Source organism: Convolutriloba macropyga, chromosome 2 (genome assembly GCF_964194025.1).
Source record: "Convolutriloba macropyga chromosome 2, txConMacr16.3, whole genome shotgun sequence".
Classification (NCBI taxonomy): domain Eukaryota; kingdom Metazoa; phylum Xenacoelomorpha; order Acoela; family Convolutidae; genus Convolutriloba; species Convolutriloba macropyga.
Genome location: NC_134469.1, coordinates 69,349,915 through 69,377,100, shown reverse-complemented (window position 1 = coordinate 69,377,100; position 27,186 = coordinate 69,349,915). Strand labels below are relative to the sequence as shown.

Sequence of the window (27,186 nt, the reverse complement as noted above, 5' to 3'; positions counted from 1 at the left end):
AAAAAAATTTTTTGTTCAAACACTGTTTTCTCACTCTGCTTAAAAATTAGAGCGACGAAATTTTACGCCCCAAAATCACTCGCTTTTTCGCTACACTTCCTGTTTCAGCGTGACCAAAATCACTACTCCAAATCGACTTCAAAAATCATGAAAATATGTTAACAGATCTTGAAAAAAGACAGCGCCTTAATACAATTCAAATTCTTTGAATTGTAAGGAGCGCTATAATTGTTCAGACACCAACTCTGACTACACTTCTACTGAACAAAAATCACTAGCGAAAAAACGAATTTTTGTTCAAACACCGTTGTGTCACTCTGCTTTAAAATTAGAGCGAAGAAATTTCACGCCGCAAAATCACTCGCTTTTTCGCTACACTTCCTGCTTCGACATAACCAAAATCACTACTCCAATTTGATATTAGAGGTCATAAAAATATGTGAACCGATCTAAAAAAAGACAGCCCCTTAGTACAATTCAAAATCTTTGAACTGTAAGAATAGGAGCGGTATAATTGTTCAAACACCAACTCTGACTCCACTTCAAAAGTAGTCGGAAAAGCATGCCTTAATCCTACTCAAAGTTTTGCTCCTTTTAGGACTTCAGCGTGACTAAAATTACAATTGTAATTTGACTTCTCACTGACGTGAAAAAGCCGAAAAAGCAAATCCAGATCTTAAAAATCATAGCCGCACAATTTAGGACGTTCATTTCAAAGCATTTACATTGACTAAACATCAAAACTAGACGCAGAACGGACTGTCAGTGAATTGGGAAAACCATTTCCACAAAATCCAATCTAAAAAAATCTAAAACAGTAAACAAAGTGAAATTGCCGCATGTGAACAAAAAATCACTAGCGAGAAAAAAATTTTTTGTTCAAACACTGTTTTCTCACTCTGCTTAAAAATTAGAGCGACGAAATTTTACGCCGCAAAATCACTCGCTTTTTCGCTACACTTCCTGTTTCAGCGTGACCAAAATCACTACTCCAAATCGACTTCAAAAATCATGAAAATATGTTAACAGATCTTGAAAAAAGACAGCGCCTTAATACAATTCAAATTCTTTGAATTGTAAGGAGCGCTATAATTGTTCAGACACCAACTCTGACTACACTTCAAAAGCAGTTTGAAAAGCATGCCTTAATCCTACTGAAATTTTCGCTCCTTTTAGTACTTCAGTGAGACTAAAATTACAACTGTAATTTGACGTGCTCACACGTGAAAAAGCCGAAAAAAGCGTGAACAGATCTTAAAAATCTTAGCCGGACAATTCGTGACGTTCATTGCAAAGAATTTACATTGACTAAACATCAAAACTAAACACAGCACGGACTGAGTGAATCGGGAAAACCGCTTCCACAAAAAAAATCCGATCTAAAAAATCTAAAACAGTAAACAAAGTGAAATTGCCGCATGTGAACAAAAAATCACTAGCGAGAAAGCAATTTTTTGTTCAAACACCGTTTTCTCACTCTGCTTAAAAATTAGAGCGAAGAAATTTTACGCCGCAAAATCACTCGCTTTTTCGCTACACTTCGTGTTTCGGCGTGACGAAAATCACTACTCTTATTTGCAATCAAAAATCATGAAAAATGCTATTTAAAAGATCACCAATACAACCCAAACCCTTTGAATTGTAATAAACTTGGCTAGATAAATGAAGCCTTGCGGAACAAGAAAGATGCCCAAGTTTGAGAGCATAAGACCAGTTGCTGTAGTAATTAGCAAACTAGGCTTACAAGTTAAAGATGCGTTTGAATCCAGAACTGGTCAATTTTCGCCGTATTGCGCCTGCATAATCCCACAATTTAACATTGAATCCACACTCACCAGTTTGTAATTTGTAGCCTCCGGAATAAAAAAGGTAATTTTCCTAAGAATTAACTTGAACAAAAATAGTTAGACACGTAACTACAGAAACAATGTTCACATTGATAGCACCTGATTTAGTGGCTTACAATCATTTAGTTCTAATAATCCTCAAAAAGTACTTACATTCTTTGTTCATTTTTGCTCGATTTGCAGGTTTACTGAGAAATAGTTTGTTTGCAGGTTTAAGAATGGCACGTTTTTTGTTACTTTTAGCTTGCACGCCCCCAATTGAGTGTCGATTATCATTTACGTGCAGAATTAACATTTTTTGGTCTTGGTAGATTAAATATTTTTGACTTTAGATAGCAAATACTTTTTGGAGGATATGTTGAAATAATTTAAAAGAGACTGAATACAATATGAATAGACATCAATAATTGATTCCATATAAATCAAGGCAGATATAATACTCTAATTGAAATGAAATTGCAGGTTACACTAATACTAATAATGGTGCTAATTAACGTTCATTTTAACACAATTGATTTACAAACGAGGTACAAATTTGTGATGATTGTTGTTGGAGACGAATTGGATAAGTTGCATAAATTGAGTTCCACGATTTGCGAAAAAATAATAACTTAGAAGGTGCAACTGAAAAGGCATACTGCATAAACAATACAACGAAAAGAGAGGATAAGAGCAACCAACTAAATATAACCGGTAGATTGCCCAATTTAGCTGCGCGATAACTTGCGGTAGTGGCATACAGATAGAAACCAACATAATTGACCGCATCTGCTAAATTATTAAAAAACTTCCATTTAATTTTGAATCTGGCTACCTCAAATCAATAGAAATGTATGCAGTTTTCATTAGAATGTCCCACACTGAACTTGAAACCAACCACGAGCGCCTTCTCGTGAAGTTAACTTTGACTTATAAAAGTTATTTAGACAGCTCGTCAAGTTATCTATGATCATCTGAAAACTCAAAGTTAATGAGCGCAAGAAAAAGTTTAATAGCAGGATGAAATGACGAACTGACCTAATAAGTTCTATGAAAAAACCAAGAGCTACGCGCAGCTATATTAATCAGGTTATGATGGTAACTGCTTTTACGAAGAGGTCTCTGCATGGGTGGCCAGTCGGTGACCAGTCTGTTGGTCTTGCCTCAGAGCCCGAACAAAGTTGGCCCGCGAACTTAGCCCAGAAGAACGAGTCGAGGAAGATGAGGAATTATAGTTCGCATCACGTGTCATGCTAGCTTTAAGGGACGGCGAATTGCCCCCCGCTGTCAAATTTGATTTCTTGTTCTGTTGTTCCAGCAAGAGTTCTCGTCGTAGAATGTTCATGTAACCCTAGAAAAATACACGCTGATGAAGATATATAGCTTACATATACAAGTACAGATCGAACTGATGCTTTACAACTGAAAGGTACACAGGAAACAAAAATAGCCGAATGACCGCACATCAACAAACTGAGCATACCAACAGGTGCAAGAATCTGACGCAAAATTCATGGTCGTAGGACTTAAATTTAGCGTGATTTACTCAACTGAGCCGAATTGTGGTTATACAGTTTGTGGTTACATTCAAAGGCAGAGGCGGCAGATAGTCGGAACACAGCCATCGTTGACCCCACTGACCGAAGTTGGGATTCAAACAATTGGAAAAAAACTGTCGAAGAGTCAGAAAGTTTTCTAATTTGCTCAGCAGTTCCCTTAGATTCGATAACATGACGTGTTCAACCTATAAAACGGATTAAAAAAAGCTTTATATTAATATCAACTAACAGTATACTCTACAGAATTTTAATAACTTAATGCACTGAAAGTCTTTGAACATTAAGTCTTCAAGCCCGGGCTTTAGAGGTTTATCACGCTTCTTTTCGTTTCGCTTTTTGAACTTGAACATATTTACGCTGCTTAAATTTTGCTTAAATTATATTGCAGCTTTAATTTTAAATTCCATTCAGTTGAAACAGTGATTGAGGTAAGTCAGAAATCAAATGAGAAAGTGGTGACTTACATAAAAACGAAAAGGTAAAAACGTGGCAGGACAAGAGCTGAACTACAGTTCAAAGAACTTTCATCGACTGAACAAAAGAGTACACAAAGAATTGACTACGGATTGATTCGAAAATTTAGAAAAAAAAACGCGATAAGAAACTCGAAAGATACCTATTGAAAAATCAGAAGTAAAATTGCCGCACATTAACAAAAAAATCAAAAATCGAGGAATTTTTGTTCAAACACCTTGTTCTCACTCTGCCAGTGAATCAAAATTCATCAAAAAACCACTCGCTGTTTTGCTCCACTTCCTGTTTCGACCTAACCAAAATCATCACTCGAGACTTCAAAAATCATCAAAAAGATCTTGAAAAAATCCTTTTCAAAACAGGAAGCACCTCGATACAATTCAAACTCCTTACTTGTAAAAAACGAGAGCGCCTAAATAATAGTCGTTGAGAGGTTGACAGTGGGTTTCTAATATAGCCGGCAGCTCATCGCAATATCTGAATAATAGATTTACCTGCAAAGAATAAGTTACGTTGAGCTGTATAAGTTACGTAAATTTATTTTAAAAAATGAAAAGGTTATTATTTTGGTCGTCATGCTTGGTCATGCACCGTCTTCATTATATAGAACTCCTTTAATGGCATTGAAAAGATTAAAAGTGACCTTAATGTTAGTCATAAAAAGTCATTTAGAGTGAGCACAGTCATTTACCTTAAAAAAATTTACTATGTCATAATTTACATTTTTTAACATTTTTTCTGGTCAAAATATTGGCAATTCAATGACATTAACATGAAAAACGGCTTAATAAGATTTCTTAACTACGTTTCTGGTGAGACAAATTGGTACCTGTTAAAAAATGATAAACGTCCCATTGCATCTCTCCTTCGCTGTTTGTAATATGACGGAGTTTATACAAATCAAATATGACCCAAAATCCTAAAAACCCAAAACTTTTGTTCAAGATTTTTGTTCAAGTTTTTTGTTCAAGAACAAAACTACTGTAATAGCACAAAAAACAATCTCTAAACCAAACAGCAGTGTTGAGCATTACTAACAATCTCAGTAAAGCAAACACACACTGTGCGCAAAAAATTTTTTGTGAAAATACACTATACATAAGAAATGAACAATTTCTTGTACTTTTCTTTTTGACTTCAATAAAGTACCTACTCTTATAATATTCTCGCCGCGCGTTGGACACAAAAACAAGTCAAAGAAGCCTTTTGCTAAAACACAATTTTCAGCTGCGCTATATGAAAGCTCATGCCTGAACTAATTTACTCCCGATACTATAAACGGAAATCACAAAAATTTCTTATCTCTTGCGTACGGTTTTCTCTACAATCAAATATGGAGCAACAAAAATTGAAAACATAACCTTCCGTTAGTAGCCAGTTGCGGCTTAGAGCTGCTAGCATTGGGATGGGTGGGTATTTAGTGGAGCGGGGGGAGTGGTGGGGGTATGACTGGACGTAATGAGGGTCCAAATCACCAGGTGGAAGATGGTGGACTGGGGGAAGTGTGAGTGGTGGACGGTCAAGCGAAAACATTGCATAAAAAAGAACAAGACTAAAATAATTGAGAGCAATTTAAAACATACCCGGCAGATTGCCGGAAAATAGTCGCCATTCCTGGCAACCATTCGGATTGAAAGAACAGAAGAAACATAGCCGACAAATTGCCGGAAAATAGCCGCCGTTGACGCGCTTGATACATATCGGGAATTAAACAGAAAAAGAAAAAAAAGACACATTGAAAGAATTGTTTGTTTTTTTACAGAGTCAAAAAGTGTTCTAATTTGGCGTGGAGTGTTAGTTTTAGATTCTAAAACTATACTTATTTCAGCTTCTAAACTGAAAGCTACTAAGCTTAATACCGATATTAGCTATCAAAACACTCTAATGAAATTTGATAACGTAGTTGTTAAGGACTTAATGCCCGGGCTTTATCGTTTTACCCCGTCTCTTTTGATTTTGCTCTTTTGACATTGACCGTATTCACTATATTGTGTAATTCAATGCATAAAAGAAATTAAAATCCATTCAGTTGAAACAAAGAGTGAATTAAGTCAGAAGTCAAGCGTGAAAGTCGTAAAGCGAAAAACGTGATCAAAAGTCAAAGTGAATTTAAAAAAAGGAGAGCGCCCAAATAATAGCCGTTTGAGAGGCTGACGGCTATTAAAAATGAAAAGATTGCTTAAGTGAAAAAACATTCTTAAGTGCTCGTTATTTTGATCGGATTTTTTAGTACTCCGATTTCTTAATGAGAGGACACAGGGATTTGCATCAAAATCAATGGGCAATACAGAAGACAACTTAGGGATGACAACTAAGAACAAAGTTCAAGTAGAGCGCATCTAAAACTGGGCTTTATGGGTTCATCCGTTTCTATTTCTGATTGTTTCTCATACAGATTCTGTTCATTTCAGATTGCCTAGCTCGGCAATTGCTGCATTTTGAGCAGAGTGAGCGCAGACTAAAACTAGCCTTGAGAAGCCAAAAAGATTTCCTGTAAAATGTCGAAAAGGCAGCAAAATGAGGTAAAGCAAAACAAACTTTAATTCGACAAAGTTAAAAAAAATACGGGCACTATAGTAGACGGCTGAGAAAATGAGGACGGCTGATAAACAATTGAATACTTAGAATGGGTACTGAAGCTTCGCTGAAAGTTCCCGCTTTGAATGTGGTTTCATTTAATTTTCTTAAAATTTTTATACATCTAGCATCTCAAATTTCCGGGGTTATTCCGTTTACATCCAAACAAAATTATGTTTATTCCTTATGTTCTGATTACATTTATTTCACTTTTAGACTCTTCTGTTGTCCCTTTGTTGAATTTGGCATCTTTTGAACGTTTTCGTGCGCCTTTGAGTATATCAAAAAATACACTTTTGTACAAATATATGATTACCACGAAATGGCAGAAATTATTTGACTTTTAGCGATGACTAAAGAGTCTAATCTAAAGACTGCACTGATTGGGTAGCCACAAAAATATTAAAAAACGCCACAGATTGCCGGAAAATAGCCACCAACGGTTCCCATGATTTGTTAAATTATGCGCTGTTTCAATTAGTTGCCCTAAACTAAACTTCAATTAGAGTGATTTACTGAGTGAACGTTATCTCCTGATATTTCCTGTCAAATGAAGTTAGCAATTAAAACAAGCATTTAAAATAAGCAGTTAATAAGAATTTGAGTGTTACCGAAATTTTAATCACGGGAATGAACAAAAACTCGATCTAATGAAAGTGAAAAATGACGTCACAAAGGCAATTCCTTCGCAATGATAAACATTTCATAGTCTTTCAGAAACCATTGCAAAATGAAAAGAAATAAATCAATTGACAAAAACTATCCCCGACGAAAAAACTTGTAGTTAATCAGAAAACTTGCAGTGAAAACTTTCAATAGAACAAAATTTCATTCTTGAAAACAGACGATCTGGTAACGATAAAAAATAGCCAAAATACTTAAGATGGACAAAGCTCAAGTAAAGAAAACCAAATCCGACTAATATTGTCTTCATATAAGCGCTCTGGAATACATGAATCAATGCAATTCACTCCAGCATAAAAACAGTCAACAAGAAAGCTAATGACTAACAAAAAACCTTAGAAATTTGGAACTGAACTGAAAAAATCCGGAGAATGTATATTAAACAACATAGCTAGCAGAGTGCCAGAAAATAGCCTTAATAGCTTGGAATATTTGCAGTCTCAAAAAGATAAAAAGAAACATACAAAAAATGAAATTCCTTTTTTGTAAACGTTGAGATGTTATATTTTGATTAAGAATCTGTTTCACTTATTGCTGCTTCCATTAGCCGCCCTCAAACAAGCTTCAACTCTGAAATAACCATCAGTTGAAAGTGCATGAACGAATGAACAAAAAGATGATTTCAATTGATTGTGCCGACAAATGGTCGTAACAAAAATCTTGACGAAATAAGAGACGGCCGATAACAGCCTCAGCTATCGCTTTATGGCAACTTAACAATTGATCGATATTGTTGTCAGATCATTTCAAAAATGTTTTTTATATCTCTGGTCGAAGCAATCTTTGATTGAATGAATTAAACTTCTTTGATAAACTAAACTCATCAGGAAGATACAAAACAGATTGAAAATCAGAAGCAAAACAACAAAACAGCTACCAGAAATTTCTCAGAAAAATCATCAATAGATCTGTAGCACTATTTACAACAGGTCCGAGAGCTGCATTTTATTTTTGAAAAACAATAGCAAAAAAGGAAAAAGGCAAAAATCATCAAAATTTTAAAACATTGATGGCAGAAAAAAGCTAAAAACTATGGCCACTAAAATACCACAGTTAGTTAGGAAGAATAAAACGCTCCAACAGCTAGAATTCCGAAACTCTGCATTCAAAAATCAAAAAACGTTAAAAAGGCATTGACATAATTTTGAAATGTCAAATGCTAAATTGAAAAATAAATTCAAGATAAATTAGAACAAAAGTTCATAAAACAATTTCATTATAAAAATTAAACAAATTTCACTATTTACTCTGCACTGTTCACCAAAACCATTGAATCATTTCAATCAAATTAGAGCGCATAAAAACAAAATCGAAGTTCCAAAACAAAGTTTTTGTGACAAAAAACGCTCAAAAAATTATGGAGCAAATTTACATCGCACTTCTCAAAATCAATTATGAAAAAATATGGAGAATTAAGTTGAGCGTTAAAACGAAACAGCCTTATTCCAACAAACCAAAGAAAGATCCAGAAAATAAATTTGGACTCGGATAAATTTTGAAAAAAAGAACTACGCCAAAAAGTGAGGAAGGCTTTATTTATAAAGGGTTGGTACCATAAAAACTGAATACAAGAAGGTCCGTTGACAGACCCAAAATTCGACTTAATTGAAGAAGCCAAAAACTGAAAGAAGCAAACAGCCGCCGTTGACCCCTTAACGCACATCGGGATTGAAACAGAAAAAGAAAAAAATTAAGAAATAGAAATTGACATAACTTTTCTAAGTGTCAAATTTTTATTATTTGATGTGCAAAATCTGCATATTCGGTTAGATTCTAAAATTACACACAGTTCTACAGCTCCAATAAAACTTTCACAAATACATAACAACCAAAACAGATAGGCCAAATGGAGGAAAACGGCTAAAACGGTTATCTAGATGTGCTTTACTGTGAAAAAAACTTTTCAGTAAAAAAAATTTTTGAACTTAAAAAGTCATTCGCTCAACGCAGCTGATGAACAATAAAGTTCCCGCGCTTAGCAAACTATGTTCACCCAGCAATTCTAATCAATTTTACTTCTAGGTCAACACGTTCTCCAACCACAGGCGGGGAATTTTAATTCATAGGGGGGTGTACTTGATAACCTTTTAGAGACGCAAAAAACTACCAACCCCCCCCGTACATTATGCACCCTCCAGTTACACAGCAGTAGCATGTGCGCCTAGGGGTTGCAAATAATATGCACCCACTAAGCTGGAAACACCAGCAGAAAAAATCTGGAAATCAAGTTGTGACTTATGTAAACATACACGGAATATTGCCGGAAAATAGCCGCCGTAGATTCCAATAAGCATGATTGGGATTGAAAAAGAGTAGAAGATATTGAAAAAAAATTTTTTGTACAAAAACATTTTTTAAGTCCGATTTATTATGATGGCATTCTGTAGTTGAACATACGTCTATTTCATAGAAAGAGGCTACAATCAATACCAATAGGCATTAGAGATGGTAACTAAGACTTATAGGAACTACGTTCAAATAGCGGGCATCTAAAATTGGGCTTTATGGTTTATCCAGTTTCTATTTCAGACTTCAATTTTTTATACTCACTCTATTCATTTTTAATTGCTTTGCTGAGCAACTCATGTTCAAAATCACTTTAAGCAGAATGCGAGGAGAGAGAGAAACTAAACTAGAGAAGTCAAAAAGATTTCACGCAAAATGTTGAAAAAGCGACAAAATGAGGTAAAGCGAAACATTTTTTTTGTTCGACGAAATGAAAAACATAGCCGGAAGAATTCTGGAAACAACTCGAAGGAGAAAATTGCCCATACTTTAAACTGCAAAAACTAAAACAACAATTCTGAACCCTGAACGCTCACAAATTCCAAAAAAATTTAAAGAAGAATAGAAACGGCATTCAAAAACAAATTGAACAAAAAAACTAGAAAAATTTAATGCCTTTTTTTCAACAGTACAAGCCGAAAAAAACTCCTTTGCAATTAGAGCAATAAAAAGCTCGCAAAACAATGGGCAAGTGATAATAGGCTAAGGAACTAGTCTAAGATTTTTTCAAAAAAACTGCAAAAAAATAAGAAAAAAGGTTTAAAGTTTCTCAATTTTTCTGTCACTTTTCCTAAGAAAAAAAATGATTTATACCAAGAAAACTTTAGTCAATTGGTAACTGAATACTCCTTAAGTAAAAAGCTTCTATTCAAATCGGACTTAAAGCATTAAAACATACCCGGCAGATTGCCGGAAAATAGCCGCCGTAGATTCCAATAAGCATGATTGGGATTGAACGAATAGAATATATTGAAAAAAAAAGATTTTTGTACAAAAATATTTTTTAAGTCCGATTTATTTTGATGGCATTTCGTAGTTGAACATACTTCTGTTTCTTAGACAGAGGCTACAGGGGCTACTATCAACACCAATAAGCATTAGAGGTGGTAACTAAGACTTGTAGGAACGACGTTCAAATAGCGGGCATCTAAAATTGGGCTTTATGGTTTATCCAGTTTCTATTTCAGACTTCAATTTTTTATACACACTCTATTCATTTTTAATTGCTTTGCTGAGCAACTGATGTTCAAAATCACTTTAAGCAGAATGCGAGGAGAGAGAGAAACTAAACTAGAGAAGTCAAAAACATTTCACGTAAAATGTTGAAAAAGCGACAAAATGAGGTAAAGCGAAACATTTTTTTTGTTCGACGAAATGAAAAACATAGCCGGAAGAATTCTGGAAACAACTCGAAGGAGAAAATTGCCCATACTTTAAACTGCAAAAACTAAAGCAACAATTGTGAACCCTGAACGCTCACAAATGCCATAAAAATTTAAAGAAGAATAGAGACGGCATTCAAAAACAAATTGAACAAAAAAACTAGAAAAATTTAATGCCTTTTTTTCAACAGTACAAGCCGAAAAAACTCCTTTGCAATTAGAGCAATAAAAAGCTCGCAAAACAATGGGCAAGTGATAATAGGCTAAGAAACTAGTCTAAGATTTTTTCAAAAAAACTGCAACAAAATAAGAAAACAGGTTTAAAGTTTCTCAATTTTTCTGTCACTTTTCCTAAGAAAAAAAAATGATTTATACCAAGAAAACTTTAGTCAATTGGTAACTGAATACTCCTTAAGTAAAAAGCTTCTATTCAAATCGGACTTAAAGCATTAAAACATACCCGGCAGATTGCCGGAAAATAGCCGCCGTAGATTCCAATAAGCATAATTGGGATTGAACGAATAGAATATTGAAAAAAAAAATTTTTGTACAAAAATATTTTTTAAGTCCGATTTATTTTGATGGCATTTTGTAGTTGAACATACTTCTGTTTCTTAGACAGAGGCTACAGGGGCTACTATCAACACCAATAAGCATTAGAGGTGGTAACTAAGACTTATAGGAACGACGTTCAAATAGCGGGCATCTAAAATTGGGCTTTATGGGTTTATCCCGTTTCTATTTCTGACTTCAATTTTTTATACCGACTCTGTTCATTTTGAATTGCTTTGCTTAGCAATTGATGTTCAAATTCACTTTTAGCAGAATGAGAGAAGAGAGAAACTAGCCTAGAGAAGTCAAAAATATTTCACGCAAAATGTCGAAAAAGCGGCAAAATGTTAAAGCGAAAAAAAGTTTGACAAAGTAAAAAAAATACGAGCGCAATAATAGCCGGCTGAGAAGATGAGGGCGGCTATTAAAAAGAACAGGCAAAAAATCATTAAATTTCGTCTAAAAATCAGCAAAACCGATCAAAAACCTCAAAATTAGCATTAAACTCAAATTAACTACTTGAAACCTTCAATTCCTATCAAAACAAGCCTAAAACTAATACAATATCATAATCAAACCTCATAACCATCAAAAGTTGCAAAAAATGTTTTAAAAGCCACACGTGAACAAAAAAATTTTGCTCGCTTAGAGAAAATGTTTCCACACATCAATTTCTCGCTCTCTCAAAGGGCTTCTCCAAGACTCCTCTTCGAGTCGTAAAAAAATAGGAGCGCTATAATCGCCAGCTGAGAAGATGAGGGTGGTTATTACAAAAACAGGAGCGCTATAATAGCCGGCTGAGAAGTTGAGGGCGGCTATTAAAAAGAAATAATAGCCTTTGAGAGGCTGACTGCGGCTGTTAATAAAATAATGTATTCGGTTAAACCGCTCGTAAATGACTTGGGAGGAAGGATTGGTCTTTTTAGTCGCTAACTGAAGCTACGAAAGCCTACATCACTCACTGAGGGGGCAATCCAAACACAATCGCCATTTACACCATGACATTGCTCTTGCGCAGCCTGGTTGGGATGTTCACCACGAATTTATCTCTATCCAACAGTTTCGTTAATTTACTACTTAGAGAGTAGTAAGGCTCTTAGAGAACTGCTGAGTAACTTAATGCACTCAAGCTTTACCAGTTAATGACATTTAATACCAGTTTGCAAGAAGTTATTTTATATAAAAAAACGCAGTATAATTGCAAAACATAACCGCACTAACGTCGGACCAATTGCAAACGAACGGCGATCGGTTGGCTTAGGTAGTAACCAGCTGGAGCTTAGGGATGCTATCATTAGGGGTAGGGATTCAAGCATTGAGAGGGGGTTTCAAATCGCCAGGTGTAGGATGGTGGACGGGCTTCACACCATAAAATTGTCTCCTCAAACAGTTTCGGTTAATCGCATAATTATAGACTATTAAAGCGTAAGTCTCTAACAGAGCTACTTAATGCCATCCGAGATTCACACACAAAAAATCGGCCAAGCAAAAAAATCGCAGAAGACCACGGGACCTCAGGACTAAAAAAGTTGCTACAAATCTCAATTAAGAGCAATTAAAAAGCTGCAAAAAACCCTTATAATTGCTGCTAAAACGTTTATTGAGAACTAAATGTTCGAGTATTACTTAAGTTACTTAGACTGATGATAGCCCTTCAGGTCAGATTGAGCCACATTACAGATGTTTCCCTTTTGGGAGGTAATCCAAAAATCTGATACATATCAATATCAGTGGCTCCACAGGTGTTGTTGTTTAACATGCAGGTTAAACATAGCAAGATAAAGATGTTCAAGAGGGCGTGCTAGATTAATTGATTGAATTCGACTAACCATTTCCAGTGTTTTCTGACTGACACTGTAGTCCACTATTCCCAGTTTGGTCTTATGACTTCCTAGGAGAGAAAAGAGTCGGGGCAGGTTCAGGTGCTCAGCGGACACTTCGTATGTGATAACATTGAAATGCTCCTCCTGAAAAATAACTATGGTGTATTTAACTCATATCCACATAACAGACGAAAAATCCTTTGTAAATATTTTCTGGCCTTTGTTTAAGACTCATTCAGCGGATGAGGGGTGATGATATTATGTTAGGGATAGGGGTCATAGAATGAAGAACAATGTGTTTTGTGCATTGACACGAAGGGGGCAGTAGTAAAAAAATACATTGATTTTGCTACAGCAAGAAAATTCCAAAGAGAAACGAACGGTATAAAAAATACACTTTTTTGTTGGGTTTCATCTCATCATTTTTCCAACGTCCAAATTTATTTGTTGGTTAGGAACTTCATAGTACCCTGGCATTTTTGTGAAATTAATTTTTGTCGACGCATATTTTTCGCCTAGAGATACAAAACTGGTATCATTGAAAAACATTTGAAAAACTGATTCGATTGTCGAAGAAACATTTTCAATTTTTTGATCTCCTGATTGTTTATTTGATTTAAATTTTATCACATTTTGCTAATTGGAGTGATCAAACAAAAGAGTGGAGATATTAATCACGCCCAACTAGTGAAGACAGCGAAAAAACGATTACATTCAAGGCGTAAAACCTCCCTTTCTAATTTTAAATGCGAGTAAAGAAATTGTGTTAAAACGAGTTTTTTTCGGTTTTCAAGAGCGAGAGTTTTCTCACTTTGGCTGTTTTAATGTTAACTTTTTCTTGAGGGATAACAAAAGTAATAAATGTCGTTTAGTAATACAAATTTTCATTTCTTTTAAAACTTCAAAAAGCTAATGACTTTGATACCATTTGTTTTAAAAAAAATGACCATATGAAAAATATGAGTGTTACCTGAGAATGTTACCCGTCTTTTCAATTTTTTTCAATGAATTTTTAGAAAATATTGAAAACTTTCCAGTTCTGTTTGTATGAACTGTTCAACTTCCCATTGGCTTTTCGTGGAGTCTTAAGGGAACTTGAATCACTATTCAATTGCATTTTATTATCAATTTATTTGATCAACAAAATTCAATGGATTTTTTGTTGTCTTGTCTTCTAAATGACAAGTACCATCAAACATCTGCTAAACATCAAAGACATAAAAGAAACTGGTTTTGCGATCACTCTTAGCTAATGACTCTTTGGCTTTGACCTTTTCAGTACAGCTTTAGTGAGTTATGAATAATGATCTCAGCTGTTGTTAATTTTGTGACGTTTCCCTTACAGGTTTTAGTAACGGATGTTACCATTTTCGACTGTTTTTACTATATTATAAAAATTTTAAGATGTTAATAATCATGTTTTTATATTTAGTCACTTGTTTCAGTGTCGTTGATTCCACTTATTATTACCTATTACTAAAAGATTTTTCTTTTCGCAATATTTTTCAACGATTTTCCATCACTTTGTCTTTCATCAGTAGCATGAAAACAAAAGAATTGTCAGACGAAACAAAAAACATAGCCCACGATTGCCGGAAAATAACCACCGTTGACTCGCTTGATGCACATCGGGATTGAAACAGACAAAGAAAGAGACAAATTGACAGATTTTTTTTCTGTTTTTTTATCAGTGTAAAAAAATGATCGACTTTGGCGTGAAGTTTCAGTTAGATTCTAAAATTAAACTTAATTCGGCTTCTAAACTGAAAGCTACCAGGCTCAGTACAAATTTCAGCTTGCAAAAACTCTAATGAACTTTGATAACCTAATTCTCAAGACTTAATGACCGGGCTTTATCGGTTTATGCGGTCTCTTTTGATTTAGCTCTTTTGACTGAAAGTATTCACCACATTGTGTAATTCAATGCGCGAAAGAATTTAAAATCCATTCAGTTAAAAATGAAGAAGTAAGTCAGAATTCAAGCGTGAAAACCGTGACATGTGTAAAACGAAAAACGAATCAAAAGGTAAAGCGAACTAAAAAAACATAGCAGGACAAGTCCTGACGTACAATTCAAATAATTTTCATTGACTACACAAAAATCTAGACCTAGAACGGACTGAGTAAATTGGGAAAACCAATTCTAAGATAATAAGAACAAAATTGAAAAAAAACAGAAAATCAATGTCAAAATGCCGAATGTGAACAAAAAACCACCAGCGAGAAATGGAAATTTGGTTCAAACAAAAAACTATGCCTAGAATGAAATATGAATGGACTGGGAACACCATTTAGAATAAAATCCAATCAAAAAAATAGAAAAAAAATCGAAGTGAAATTGCCGCATCTGAACAAAAAATCACTCGCGAGAAAGCAAATTTATGTTCAAACACCGTTCTCTCACTCTACTTTAAAATTAGAGCCAAAAAATTTACGCCGCAAAACTACTCGGCTTTTCGATCCACTTAGCCGGCAGATTGCCAAAAAATTGCCGCCTTCGGCCTCCCATGAATTGAAACAACTAAGGAGTTTCAATTTTCAAAAACTTGAAAAAATTTAAAAACTTTAACAAATTAGCATTATTTTGCGTGTTTGTAGTACAAAAAGATAGAGCTCATAAAATGGAGAAGTCATAACAAGTATTTTCGTCTCGCAAAAGTCCTTCATCGACTTTTAAAAACTTCAACCTGAGACTAATCGAACAAAAAACACAAAAAATCACAAAAAAAACATGAAAAATTGCACCATTTTTGAGCCCAAAAACTCCTAAAAATGACTTTTTAACCTTAAATTAAGGCCATCCCAGCAACTTCAGCACTCTAAGCAGTTGAAGGACTACTAAAGCCCACTTTGGGCCTATAATGAATCTTAATGCCCGCTGGGCTTTACCTGTTTATCCCGTTTTGAAAGATCAAAGTCAGTGAAAAATGTGTGAACACATTAAAAAAACACAGCGCCCCAATACAATTCAAATTCTTTGAATTGTAAAAAAAATAGGAGAGCCGCTATAATAGCCGTCTAGAATTGAGGACGCGGCTATTTAAAAAAGACAGCGCCCCAACACAAATCAATTTCTTTGAATTGTCAAATGAGAGCGCCTAAATAATAGCCGTTAACAATACCAAGAGTACCGCAATATAGCAATGCTCAGCCTACAGCAATAGAGTAGATAATCTCAAAAATTGAGTGTTTTCCCATCTCTGATTCTTAAAACTATGTTCTACTGTAACGTTCTGAAAAACACTATGGTACCAAAAAATGAATCATGCTTCAACAGTAGAAATCATGATGTACGTAGCTTTTTGGTACCATAGTGTAATTAATACCTTTGCATTTCGATTCCTCAAATTTTGGGAATTTTGGGAAATAACACTTACAATTCTAAGTTAATGATTCACTTTTGGTAATATTTTTTAAAGGAACGGAGAGCAAAGCGTTGTTCAACTTTTAACGGTTCTTGTGAATTGAGAGATTATTAACTTCTTTGTCCCACGCTTGAACTTCCAATTATCACTCATTGTCCACATATCCTCTTCTCTTAAATTAGCTTGAAAAAAACGACTGTTTAAGAGGTTGAGGCACCTCCAGTCCCAATCAGAGCTGATCACCCTTGTTGATGCTGTATAACAACCAATTTTGTACTCACAAAATGCATCTAGCATCGTCTGAGAGAATCTATTGCTACAGCAACAAGATCCAATTCAAGCGATTTTAAACGAAGATGAAAACTGTTGTCGCCTTAGATCAATACGATTAGTAATTTATAGCTACTTTGTTTGTTTTTGAAGTTTCACGAGATACAAATTTGTCTTCCTAAAGGATGTGTTACACGGATACGACTGTCAATACTCACCACAACCTCAGCCTGTGGCAAGTGTTGCCTCATGAAATTGGCAATGAGGGAGAAGTCCACACCCTGTTCCAGTCTACACTTGATGTTGTACATATCTCCATGTCTGTTCTTGAGGTAGTTCACGCTGCCTAAGGAAATGAAGCTTCCACGCACCATAATTGCCAATCGAGAACAGAGTCTCTCACACTCGTCCATGCTGTTTGAAGCGAAGATCACAGTCCTGAAGACCACATCAACACTACAATCATTGCTTGTTCATCGAATTTGTAAGTAAAATAAATTAACCACTCTTAAACTAAAATACCTACAATGCACATTTTTTTCGAACGGCATATTATCGGAACACAGCCGCCGTTGACCGACGTTGGGACTGAAACAGCTAGAAATATGAGAAATTGACGATAGCTAAATAATTTTCTAATAGTCAAAATGTACTCCAATTTGGTGCGCAGTTTCATCAGTATCAAAAATATGATTCAGTCTTTTAAATTGGACGACAATACGTTTAGTTCTAATACCAGATACAAGTATGATAAAAGTCAAGATATTAAAAACTTCAAAAACATTTCATTGTCTTAAGAGACTAACCAGTATCCCTATTTCAAGCTTTTAGTAGTTTCACTGGCTCACGAAGATGCATAAAATTGGAACATAATAATTTTCAGAAACTTCAAAATTAAAATTTATCAAAAAATTGCTAAAGCTCGAGTCATTAAAATATTGATAACCATTCCATTAACTCTATAAACTATGCGACAGCTTATCATCAAACCTTGGAGGAGGTCCCTAGGACCCTGGTGACGGAAAAAATGATAAAAATTCAAAAATATTTTTAAAAAAATGCAAATAATTCATTGTCTTACGACACTATCCAGTATCCCTATTTCAAGCTTTAAATAGTTTCACTGGCTCACGAAGACGCATAAATTTGGAACATAATAATTTTCAGAAAATTTGAAACATACCCGGCAGATTGCCGGAAAATAGCCGCCGTTGATTCCAATAAGCATGATTGGGATTGAAACAATAGAAGAAAATGAAAAAAAAAGATTTGTACAAAAACATTTTTAAGTACGATTTATTTTGATGGCATTTCGTAGCTGAACATAACGTACTTCTGTTTCTTAGAGAGAGGCTACAGGGGCTACTATCAATACCAATAAGCATTAGAGATGGTAACTAAGACTTATAGGAACGACGCTCAAATAGCGGGCATCTAAAATTGGGCTTTATGGGTTTATCCCGTTTCTACTTCTGACTTCAATTTCTTATATGGACTCTGTTCATTTTGAATTGCTTTGCTGAGCAACTGATGTTCAAAATCACTTTTAGCAGAATGACAGAAGAGAGAAACTAGCCTAGAGAAGTCAAAAAGACATCACGCGAAATGTTGAAAAAACGGCAAAATGAGGTAAAGCGAAACATTTTTTATTCGAAGAAGTAAAAAACTAGGAGCGCTATATGAGCCGACTGAGATGAGGGTGGCTATTAAAAATTAAAATATATCAAAAAATTGCTAAAGCTGGAGTCATTGAATTATTGATAACCATTCCATTAACTCCATAAACTATGCGACAGCTTATCATCAAATCTTGGAGGTCCCTAGGACCCTGTTGACAGAAAAAATGATATATAATTCAAAAAAATTGCGAATATTTTTTAAAATAGCTGATATTAAAATCTTGAAAAACAATCCATTGAACCTACAAGCTATGCAGTAACCTATAATCAAACCCTAGAGGAGGTTATTATTGGCTCTGGAGGCTGGGAAAACCTAAAAACCGACAAGAAATTTCAAGAAACTTGAAAAAGCGCACGTTTTATCGCTAAAATTTATCATTAAAAAAATGAAAACTACTCCATGGCAAATAAAATTTTTTCAGAAACTTACTATCAAACCCTTAAGGACGCTTTCTGGCCCCTGCGACTGGAAAGGCGTGGAAAAATTTGAAAAATTTGCACGTTTTGTAAAAAAAAAACGCTATAATTCGTGATGTTAAAATGTTGAAACCATTCCACTACCACCAGAAATAATGCAGTAAACTATTTTAAAACCCTAGAGGGGGCTCCTTGACACTTAGGGCTGACAGAAGTCAAAAAAAGACAAAGTTCCAAAAAGCTTGAAAAAATTGTGAAAAACATGTTTAAAATTGCGTGTTTTTAGCGATCGGTTGTTCGAACGTAGCCACGGGGGGGGGGGGGGGGCACCGGGGGGCTGATGGGGAGGGGTGTTGGTTGGGCAACAGTGGGGTGGGGGCAAAAGCGCGGGGGGGGCAATAAGGGAGTGTCGTCAACCTCTAAGAACCGCCCTTCACACCATAAATATAAGTCTCCAAAACAGTTTGAGCTGAAAGGCTCTAAGACCACTAAATGCCCGTTGGGCGCTACCTGTTTATCCCGTTCTGGAGGACGAAAAGTCAAAAGCGTCAGATGAAAAATCGGTCAAGCAAAAAATCGCATAAAAAGACCGACAGGACAAATATAATTGCTACAAACTTTGTTTGAGAGCAATTAAACAAAACTACATACAAAAATCATTAAACACAGCATATCATAAAGCAAATATCAAAAACAGTTCAAAGTAAATCTAATGGCTGAAAAAGGAAAAAAGCAACAAACAAAGCCAAAATTCAGAGTCAAATATTTCGAGAAAAAAACGGTATCTCAGTCATTAAAAACGTTAACTAAAAATTGAAGCCGAAAAATTGGACAAAATTATGCCGAGCTAAAAGGCCAATCAGAACTATTATTTCATTTTTGAGAGTAAGCAATAGGACCAAAAGAAAAACAACAAGCTGTGAACTAAGGTGGAGCAAAAATCCAACGAAGTAAAAAAGAGAGCTATAATAGCCGGCTGAGAAGCTGAGTCTGCTATTAAAAACATTCACGAATAAAAAATCAGAATTTTTGGAAGTTGTCAAAATCAAGAAACGATTGCTATGAGCTTAATTTGTTATTATTCACTTACTCCTCATTAGCCACCAACGCAACTTGTCAGTAATCAGATCGAATGGTAAAAAAAAAATAAAATATAAACCAATTTTCACAAAAATGCGCTAACACTTTTTGAAAACAAATACTGCAAAAGTTACCGAAAGCAAGAACTCCAAACTTCTGTTAGGTAAACCTTCATCTGAAACCGATGAGACCTGTAATTATTGAGATTAAGATACGACACACCAAAATGTACAACAAATTTCAGCAAAACAAGAAGTCAATATTAGTTTTTTTCAAAAACGAACAGGATTTATGTCATATAAAACAGCTACGAACTGAAAATTTTGATTCAATTAACATAGGTATCATTAGCAACCGACCTGTTATTAATAACACCAAGAGACGACAACAAAGTGAACAACAAAACACCGAAAAGACCAAAAATTTGATAATAATTCAAGATAATCGACGTCAACGTCATAGAAATCAATAGCTTTGAAAGGAAGCAATCACAGTGACTAATTTCATCGTCATTACCAATCTATGAGACAGATCATTAATAAGATTAAATGATAAGACCACAGAAGACAACGAATAATCGCAGAACTCAAGAATCCATTCTAATAGTGTGTCAAAATGTGTGACAATAGTGTGTGACAAAAATTCACTCTAATAGTGTGTTAAAGTGAGTGTGTTAAAAAATTGTCAAAGTGAAGAACCCCGGCGGCTTTGCACTTGCACCATTAATTAGATTTATTTCTGCCTCTTTGACAACCAATGAGAAGTCTCCATTTTGCTACTAAATGATAAGACAACAGGAAAAAAGGGGCAAAAATCACATAATAGCTAATATTTTATGACAACAAACAGTGTCAAAGGTAATAAAAAGCATCAACTGCTCAGCTGGTGAATTCAAGATATTGTAAATAGGAATTCAAAAAAGTGCATCAATTTAATAGCACTCAAGAGAAGCTACTGAAAACAGAAGTTAAATTGACGCACGTGAAAAACAATTCCCTCTCAAAAACCGATTACTTCAATTTCAAGTTAGTCTGGAACAAAATTACGCTCCAGCCCTACTCTTTTTTCACTCCATTCACTACTTAAGTCTGATTGAAGTCACCATTCTCATTTGACTTCTCATTGACGTGAAAAAGCTGAGAAAGAGTGAGCACATCTTAAAAAGGAGCACACAAAAAGAATCCAAATACCTCAGATTGTACAATTGAAGAGCGCCTAAAAACAGCCGTTGACAGGCTGATAGCTGTTATCAAAAATTTCTTTGATGAGAGGCAAGTCAACCATGATCAAAATCTAGTCGTGACAGCCGGGGAAATTTAGGGTGCGTATAGGGTGTGTATCAGAGAAATAATTGTTTCAGAGCAAAAAACTGTTGACATTGGGAAGGTTCAACCAGCGCTCTCCGGATAAAAATCACTCAAAAAGTCAAGCGCAAGGACGTTCTAGAAATGTAAAGCAAAAATGAACATCAGAGACGAAACAAAAGCATAGTTGGTAGCTTATCGGGTACTACTCAGAGTCGTGCAATATAATTTCTAAACTAATATTAAATCGGAAGTATCAAAGAAAAAGAAGTAACAAAAATTAATTGCCAAATAAAGACATACCCGGCAAATTGCCGGAAAACAGCCGCCGTTGAATCCCATAACCACGATTGGGTTTGAAAGAGAAAAAATAAAAAAAAATTGTAGGAAAACAATTATTAAGTGGGACCTGTTTTGATGTCATTCTGTAGTTGAACATACTCCTGTTTCATAGTGAGAGAATACAGGAGCTAGTATCAATACAAATAAGCATTATAGATGGCAACTAAAAGAACAAAGTTCGACTAACGCGCATCTAAAACTGGGCTTTATGGGTTTATCCCGTTTCTATTTCCGATTTCGTTTTTTGATACTGACTCTTCAATTTGAATTGCTTTGCTGCGCAACTGCTGTGTAAAATCACGTTTAGCAGAATGAGAGAAGAGTGAAACTAGCCAAGAGAAGTCAAAAAGATTTCACGCAAAATGTTGAACAAGCGGCAAAGTGAGGTCGGTCAAGCGAAGCAAAATTTTGTTCATCGAAGTAAAAAAAATAGGAGCAATATAAAAGCCGGCTGAGAAGACGAGGGCGTAAAGCGAAAAAAGGTAAAGCGAAAAATTTTTCGACAAGTAAAAAAAACAGGAGCGCAATAACAGCCGGCTGAGAAGCTGAGGCGGCTACTAACTAGAGAAACAGTTTTGAAAAAATGCAGACACAATTTTCAGATTAAAGGTGTGGGTAATAGTGAGAGGGTGATGTTTGTTTGGGGTATTGGGATGGCGGGGTTTGGTGGTGATGGTGGAGGAGGGAGTAGGTAGGTGCGGGGTGACTGCAGTTTGGATAAGTAGGGGGACATTTATAGAAAACATAACCGACTAAACGTCGGAAGAACTGCTCTCGAACAACTAGTGGGAGCTCTAGTAAAATTGCAGCCTGCTTCAATCGGGGGGAGCGAGCCTAAATGGGACTAAGAAGTTCAATAGTGGGCTTCAAATAACCACATTAGAGGTTAACATATACCACTAATAAGAATTAAAGTAAAAAATGGCACCAGTTTCGGCGCACTTTTCATTTGACTTTTAGTAATAAATTGCCGCCAATTGAGCTAAGCTGCTTGAAATTGTGATTGAGAGAGAATTTTAGATCGCGCGAAACGCAAAAATTCAAGGGCGTAAAAGTCACTCGAAAAGTCAAAATTGTCAAGCGAAAAGTTTGCGTAAAAAAGTCACACACGTTTACAATAATTGCTATGAACTTCGGTCAAGAGCAATTAACAAGAATGAACTTTAAACCTTGTGTATTATATTCAGTTCCTTGTTACTACTGTTAAAGTCCAATGTTCGGGAACAGAAGTCAACGTAGGGAAACATAAGTCAACTTCACTGAGCTAAATATAGCCGGCAGATTGCCAAAAAAGAGCCGCCGTTGAAGCGCTAATTTGACAAGCAGTTTCAGCTGGATTCTAAGACTATTTTTAATTCAGCTTCTAAACTGAAAGCTAATAAGCTTGATACCAATGTCAGCTAGCAAACACTCTAATGAACTTTGATAACCTAGTTCTCAATGACTTACTGACCGGGATTTATCGGTTTATCCCGTCTCTTTTGATTTTGATCCTTTGACAATGACCGTATTCACTATATTGCGTAATTGAATGCGTGAAAGAAATTAAAACCTATTCAGTTGAAACAGTGAGAGACGTAAGTCAGAAGTCAAACGTGAAAATCTTGACTTATGTAAAACGGAACACCTGATCAAAAGGTAAAGCGAATTAAAGAAAAAAAGGAAAGCGCCTAAATAATAGCCATTGAGAGGCTTACGGCGTCTATTAAAAACAAACCAATACCAATACGCTTCTTCGAGTAATAAAAACCAATAAAACCAAGAGCACCGCAACATAGTCACACCTAGCTTATAGCTTCGCAGCTATAAATACTTCGACAAGTTGTGATGACCATTGGCAGTAATGAGCTGATGGGGTAGGCAAAAGGGGCAATCAATAAAACAGCTGGCAGATTGTCGGCAGTCTAAAACAACAGTTAAAAAAGACCAAAAAAATAGTCCTTTCATTGAAGGCTGAGATTGTTATATTTTGATGAAGAATCTGTATAAGTTTTTGCTGCCTCTATTAGTTGCTCTCATCATTTAGAGCGACAAACATTCACTTTACCTTATCTCTTCGAATTAAAGTAAATAAAAGTCAATTTCAAAGTGAGTCGAAATTTCATAAGAGTCAATTTCGAAGTCATTTTTGAGAGTGAGATAAGTCACGCGTGACCAAAAAATTAATCACTCGAATGGACAGAAAGACTCGCTCCACTGAGCGCGAAAAACGACGTCACGCAGGCACTTCAGTTGAAATTGCATGAAAAAGTGAACAAAAAGTAGATTTGAAAAGGTTGTGATGTCATATGGTCGTAACAAAAATCTTGATGACAAAATAAACAAACATAGCAGGACCAGTCCTGACGTACAATTCAACGAATTTTCACTGACTAAACAAAAAACTAGACCTAGAACCGACTATGAGTGAATTGGGAAAACAATTTCTACGAAAAAATTAGATGAAAAAAATTAAAAAAAAATAGAAAATCAATGTCAAAATGCCGCATGTGAACAAAAAAACCCACTAGCGAGAAATGTAAATTTAGTTCAAACAAAAAACTAGACCTTGAATGAACTACGAATGGATTGGGAAAAACCATTTAGAAAAAAATTCGATCCGAAAAATCGAAAAAAAATCAAAGTGAAACTGCCGCAAGTGAGCAAACATAGCCGGCAGATTGCCGGAATAGCTGCGAAAGAATAGACCTGCGTGCCATATAATAGAGATAGAAACAGATACAGATCTCAATTGAAAAAAAAATCGACGCCATTCAAAAAACTAGGTAAAAAATTAAACGATAAATTAATAAAGCTTGATAAAATTCATTGCGCAGAAGCCTCTTATTAGGCACCTTTACTGCACATGAGTTCCTTTGACCTTAAACAATTTGAAATTAAACTTAAGTTTAAAGTGCAAAAGTCATTTTATTGAGTGAGGTAAGTCACGTATGATCAAAATCTAATCACGCAAATAACCTAAAAACTTTTGCTAAAGCGAGTGAGAAATGACGTCACGCGCGCAAATGCCGTTAGTGAAAGGAAGAAGTCATTCAGAAAATTTGACTTTTTTAGCTTTGCTGTGTGAACAAATGTAAAACGAAAAAAGAGCCTCAGACGACGAAACAAAAAAAACCAAGAGCACCGCAATATAGCTACGCTCAGCTTACAGCTTCGCAGCTATAAAAAACCACTAGCGACAAAGCGAATTTTTGTTCAAACACCGTTTTCACTCTACTTCAAAATTAGGGCAATAAAATTTCATGCCGTAAAACCCCTCGCTTTTTCGCTCCACTTCCTGCTTCGGCGTGACCAAAATCACTCCTCCAATTTGACTTCAAAAATCATGAAATGTGTGAACATATCTTAAATAAGACAGCGCCCCAATACAATTCAAATTCTTTTGAATTGTTAAAAACCAAGAGAATGCAAATAATAGCTCCAGCTATCGCTGTGCGGCTATTAATAAACGTTCACGTGATGGTTACACCAATGCTCAAGAACCAATACATCACATCGAGTAGTAAAAAACCCAGACACTACCAATAATACTACGTTCAGCTTGCAGCTCAGGAAACGAGTAAAGAACACAAAGAACACTAGCCATCACAGTAGAAATACATTTCGAGATATTCAATTTATCAAATACTAAATGTGCCTGCAGTTTCTGGACATCGCTATAAGTATCTGAATATTTATGTGCGCACCGACCTGCCCTTATCGTTGAGCTTCTTGATGAGTGTCCAGAGAAAGCGTCTGGAGCGGGGATCCATCCCTGCCGTTGGGTCATCTAGCACCACGATCTTGGGGTCACCCATGAGGGCCAAGGCAGCCGAGAGCTTCCTCTTCATGCCACCGGAGTACGTGTCCGTCTCCTTATCCCTACATTCTATCAAATCCATCTCTGCTATAGTCTCCTTTATCACCTAAATCAAATTAATTAATTAAGTTTCTTCTAGAAATTCAGCTGAACAATCACTAGTTGCAATACTCATTACCGCACTTTCACCTCAATTTCAATGTTATGATCTAACATTGATTCAATTTGTCAGGGGCGCTTTTAATTGCATGTAGCATTGGATCCACATATTACAAAAATAGCTTCAATTATTTTCAACAATTCACACGCGTTTCGAAAAGATTTTAGCGGTTTATTCTGCTAGGAAAAAATAAATCGATCTTCAAACCGCAATTACCAAGGTCAAAAAACCGGCACTTTTGTAAACTATGAAGCTCGGTTAACCATAGATGGACTTTTATGTCTAGAAAAGTCTGAGAGAACGTTACTGCTTGCTTACCATAGATTTTTCATTATTTGTAATGAATCTACTGTCCAAAGCAAAGTAGCAATTAAATTCTTCAGCCAGACTGATTGAGATTGAGATTTCATTGAACTTAGGGAAACGAATATTATGATTTTTGTTTGTCCAGCTTCTTCCAACAATTTATTCCAAACCTTTCATTAAAACACTCCAGTAGATGCTTAATTTTGCAGTCATTTCGAATTACTTTCGTCAGTTATTTCGTAGATGTGGATTCTTGACTGTTGTAGATTTCATTTTTTTTCGAGTAAGTTTGAAAATTACTCAAAATTATTCTTATTAAAGATTATCTTCAAAAAATGTTTAATTTATCGTCAATAGGTTGTAAGATCCTTTACTTGGTTTTTCCGTAAGAAAGGTAAGAAAGGAGGCTATATTCAATTACCTCTGCAAAAATCTTTCATCCTTTCTCAGTAAAGCATAGCATTGAACTGATTTAGTTTATTTAATACAAAAGCAGTTGCAACTGAATTTTAGCTGGCAATCAGGAAGGACATCTCGAAACTTGAAGCTGTTCACATTTTCCGGTGTTTCAAAGATATCAAGAAGAGTCTGATATTCCTGACAAGCTTTCCCCTGATCTTAGCCTCTTTTGATGCAACCACTCCGTGACATTAATTAAAGCCAGTTGGTGGTTGCCATCTATTATTGTTGTAGCCTTGATTTTTGTTGTAGCGGTATCATCAGCATAGGTATTTCATTTTGTTTCTGCATGTTACACCAGATTTATACACAGGAAAAGCACCGGACAATAGAAAGGAACCATGATGCAATTCAAATGTTATATTTCTGTTTTGAAGACATACGGTTAGGTTTCATTTTCAAAAGTCAACTTCTGAGGTATAGGTACGATTATACCGAATTCACCGCGAAACAACAATTTTAACACTTCTGTAAAAAGATGCAATGCTCAACTGTGTCGAATGCCTTTTTCTGTCTAAAAAGGTTATCTTCATCATCGCTAGAACCTTCTTGTTTATTTACTGTTATATCTTCTAAGTGACAATAGCTTCTGCATAGTTTTTCCAAACATACCCGGCAGATTGCCGGAAAATAGCCGCCGTTGATTCCAATAAGCATGACTGGGATTGAAATAACAGAAGATATTGAAAAAAAAAGATTTTCGTACAAAAACAAGTTTTTAAGTCCGATTTATTTTGATGGCATTTCGTAGTTGAACATACTTCTGTTTCTTAGAGAGAGGCTACAGGGGCTACTATCAATAACAATCAGCATTAGAGAGAGGTAACTAATACTTATAGGAC

The 27,186-nt window shown here is 35.4% G+C and overlaps 1 protein-coding gene across 1 annotated transcript in view; it reads right to left on the bottom strand.

Moving 5' to 3' along the window:
* Positions 1–2,847: 2,847 nt before the first annotated feature.
* The window catches only part of LOC142334658 (ATP-binding cassette sub-family A member 2-like), a 132,863-nt gene continuing 108,524 nt past the window's right edge, over positions 2,848–27,186 (bottom strand). The window contains exons 29-32 of the mRNA XM_075382867.1: positions 25,311–25,525; positions 17,017–17,236; positions 13,170–13,307; positions 2,848–3,177 (exon numbers count right to left, since the gene is read on the bottom strand). Of these exons, the coding sequence (XP_075238982.1) occupies positions 2,935–3,177; positions 13,170–13,307; positions 17,017–17,236; positions 25,311–25,525 (816 nt within the window). The 3' untranslated portion in view covers positions 2,848–2,934. The remainder of the gene's footprint in view (positions 3,178–13,169; positions 13,308–17,016; positions 17,237–25,310; positions 25,526–27,186) is intronic.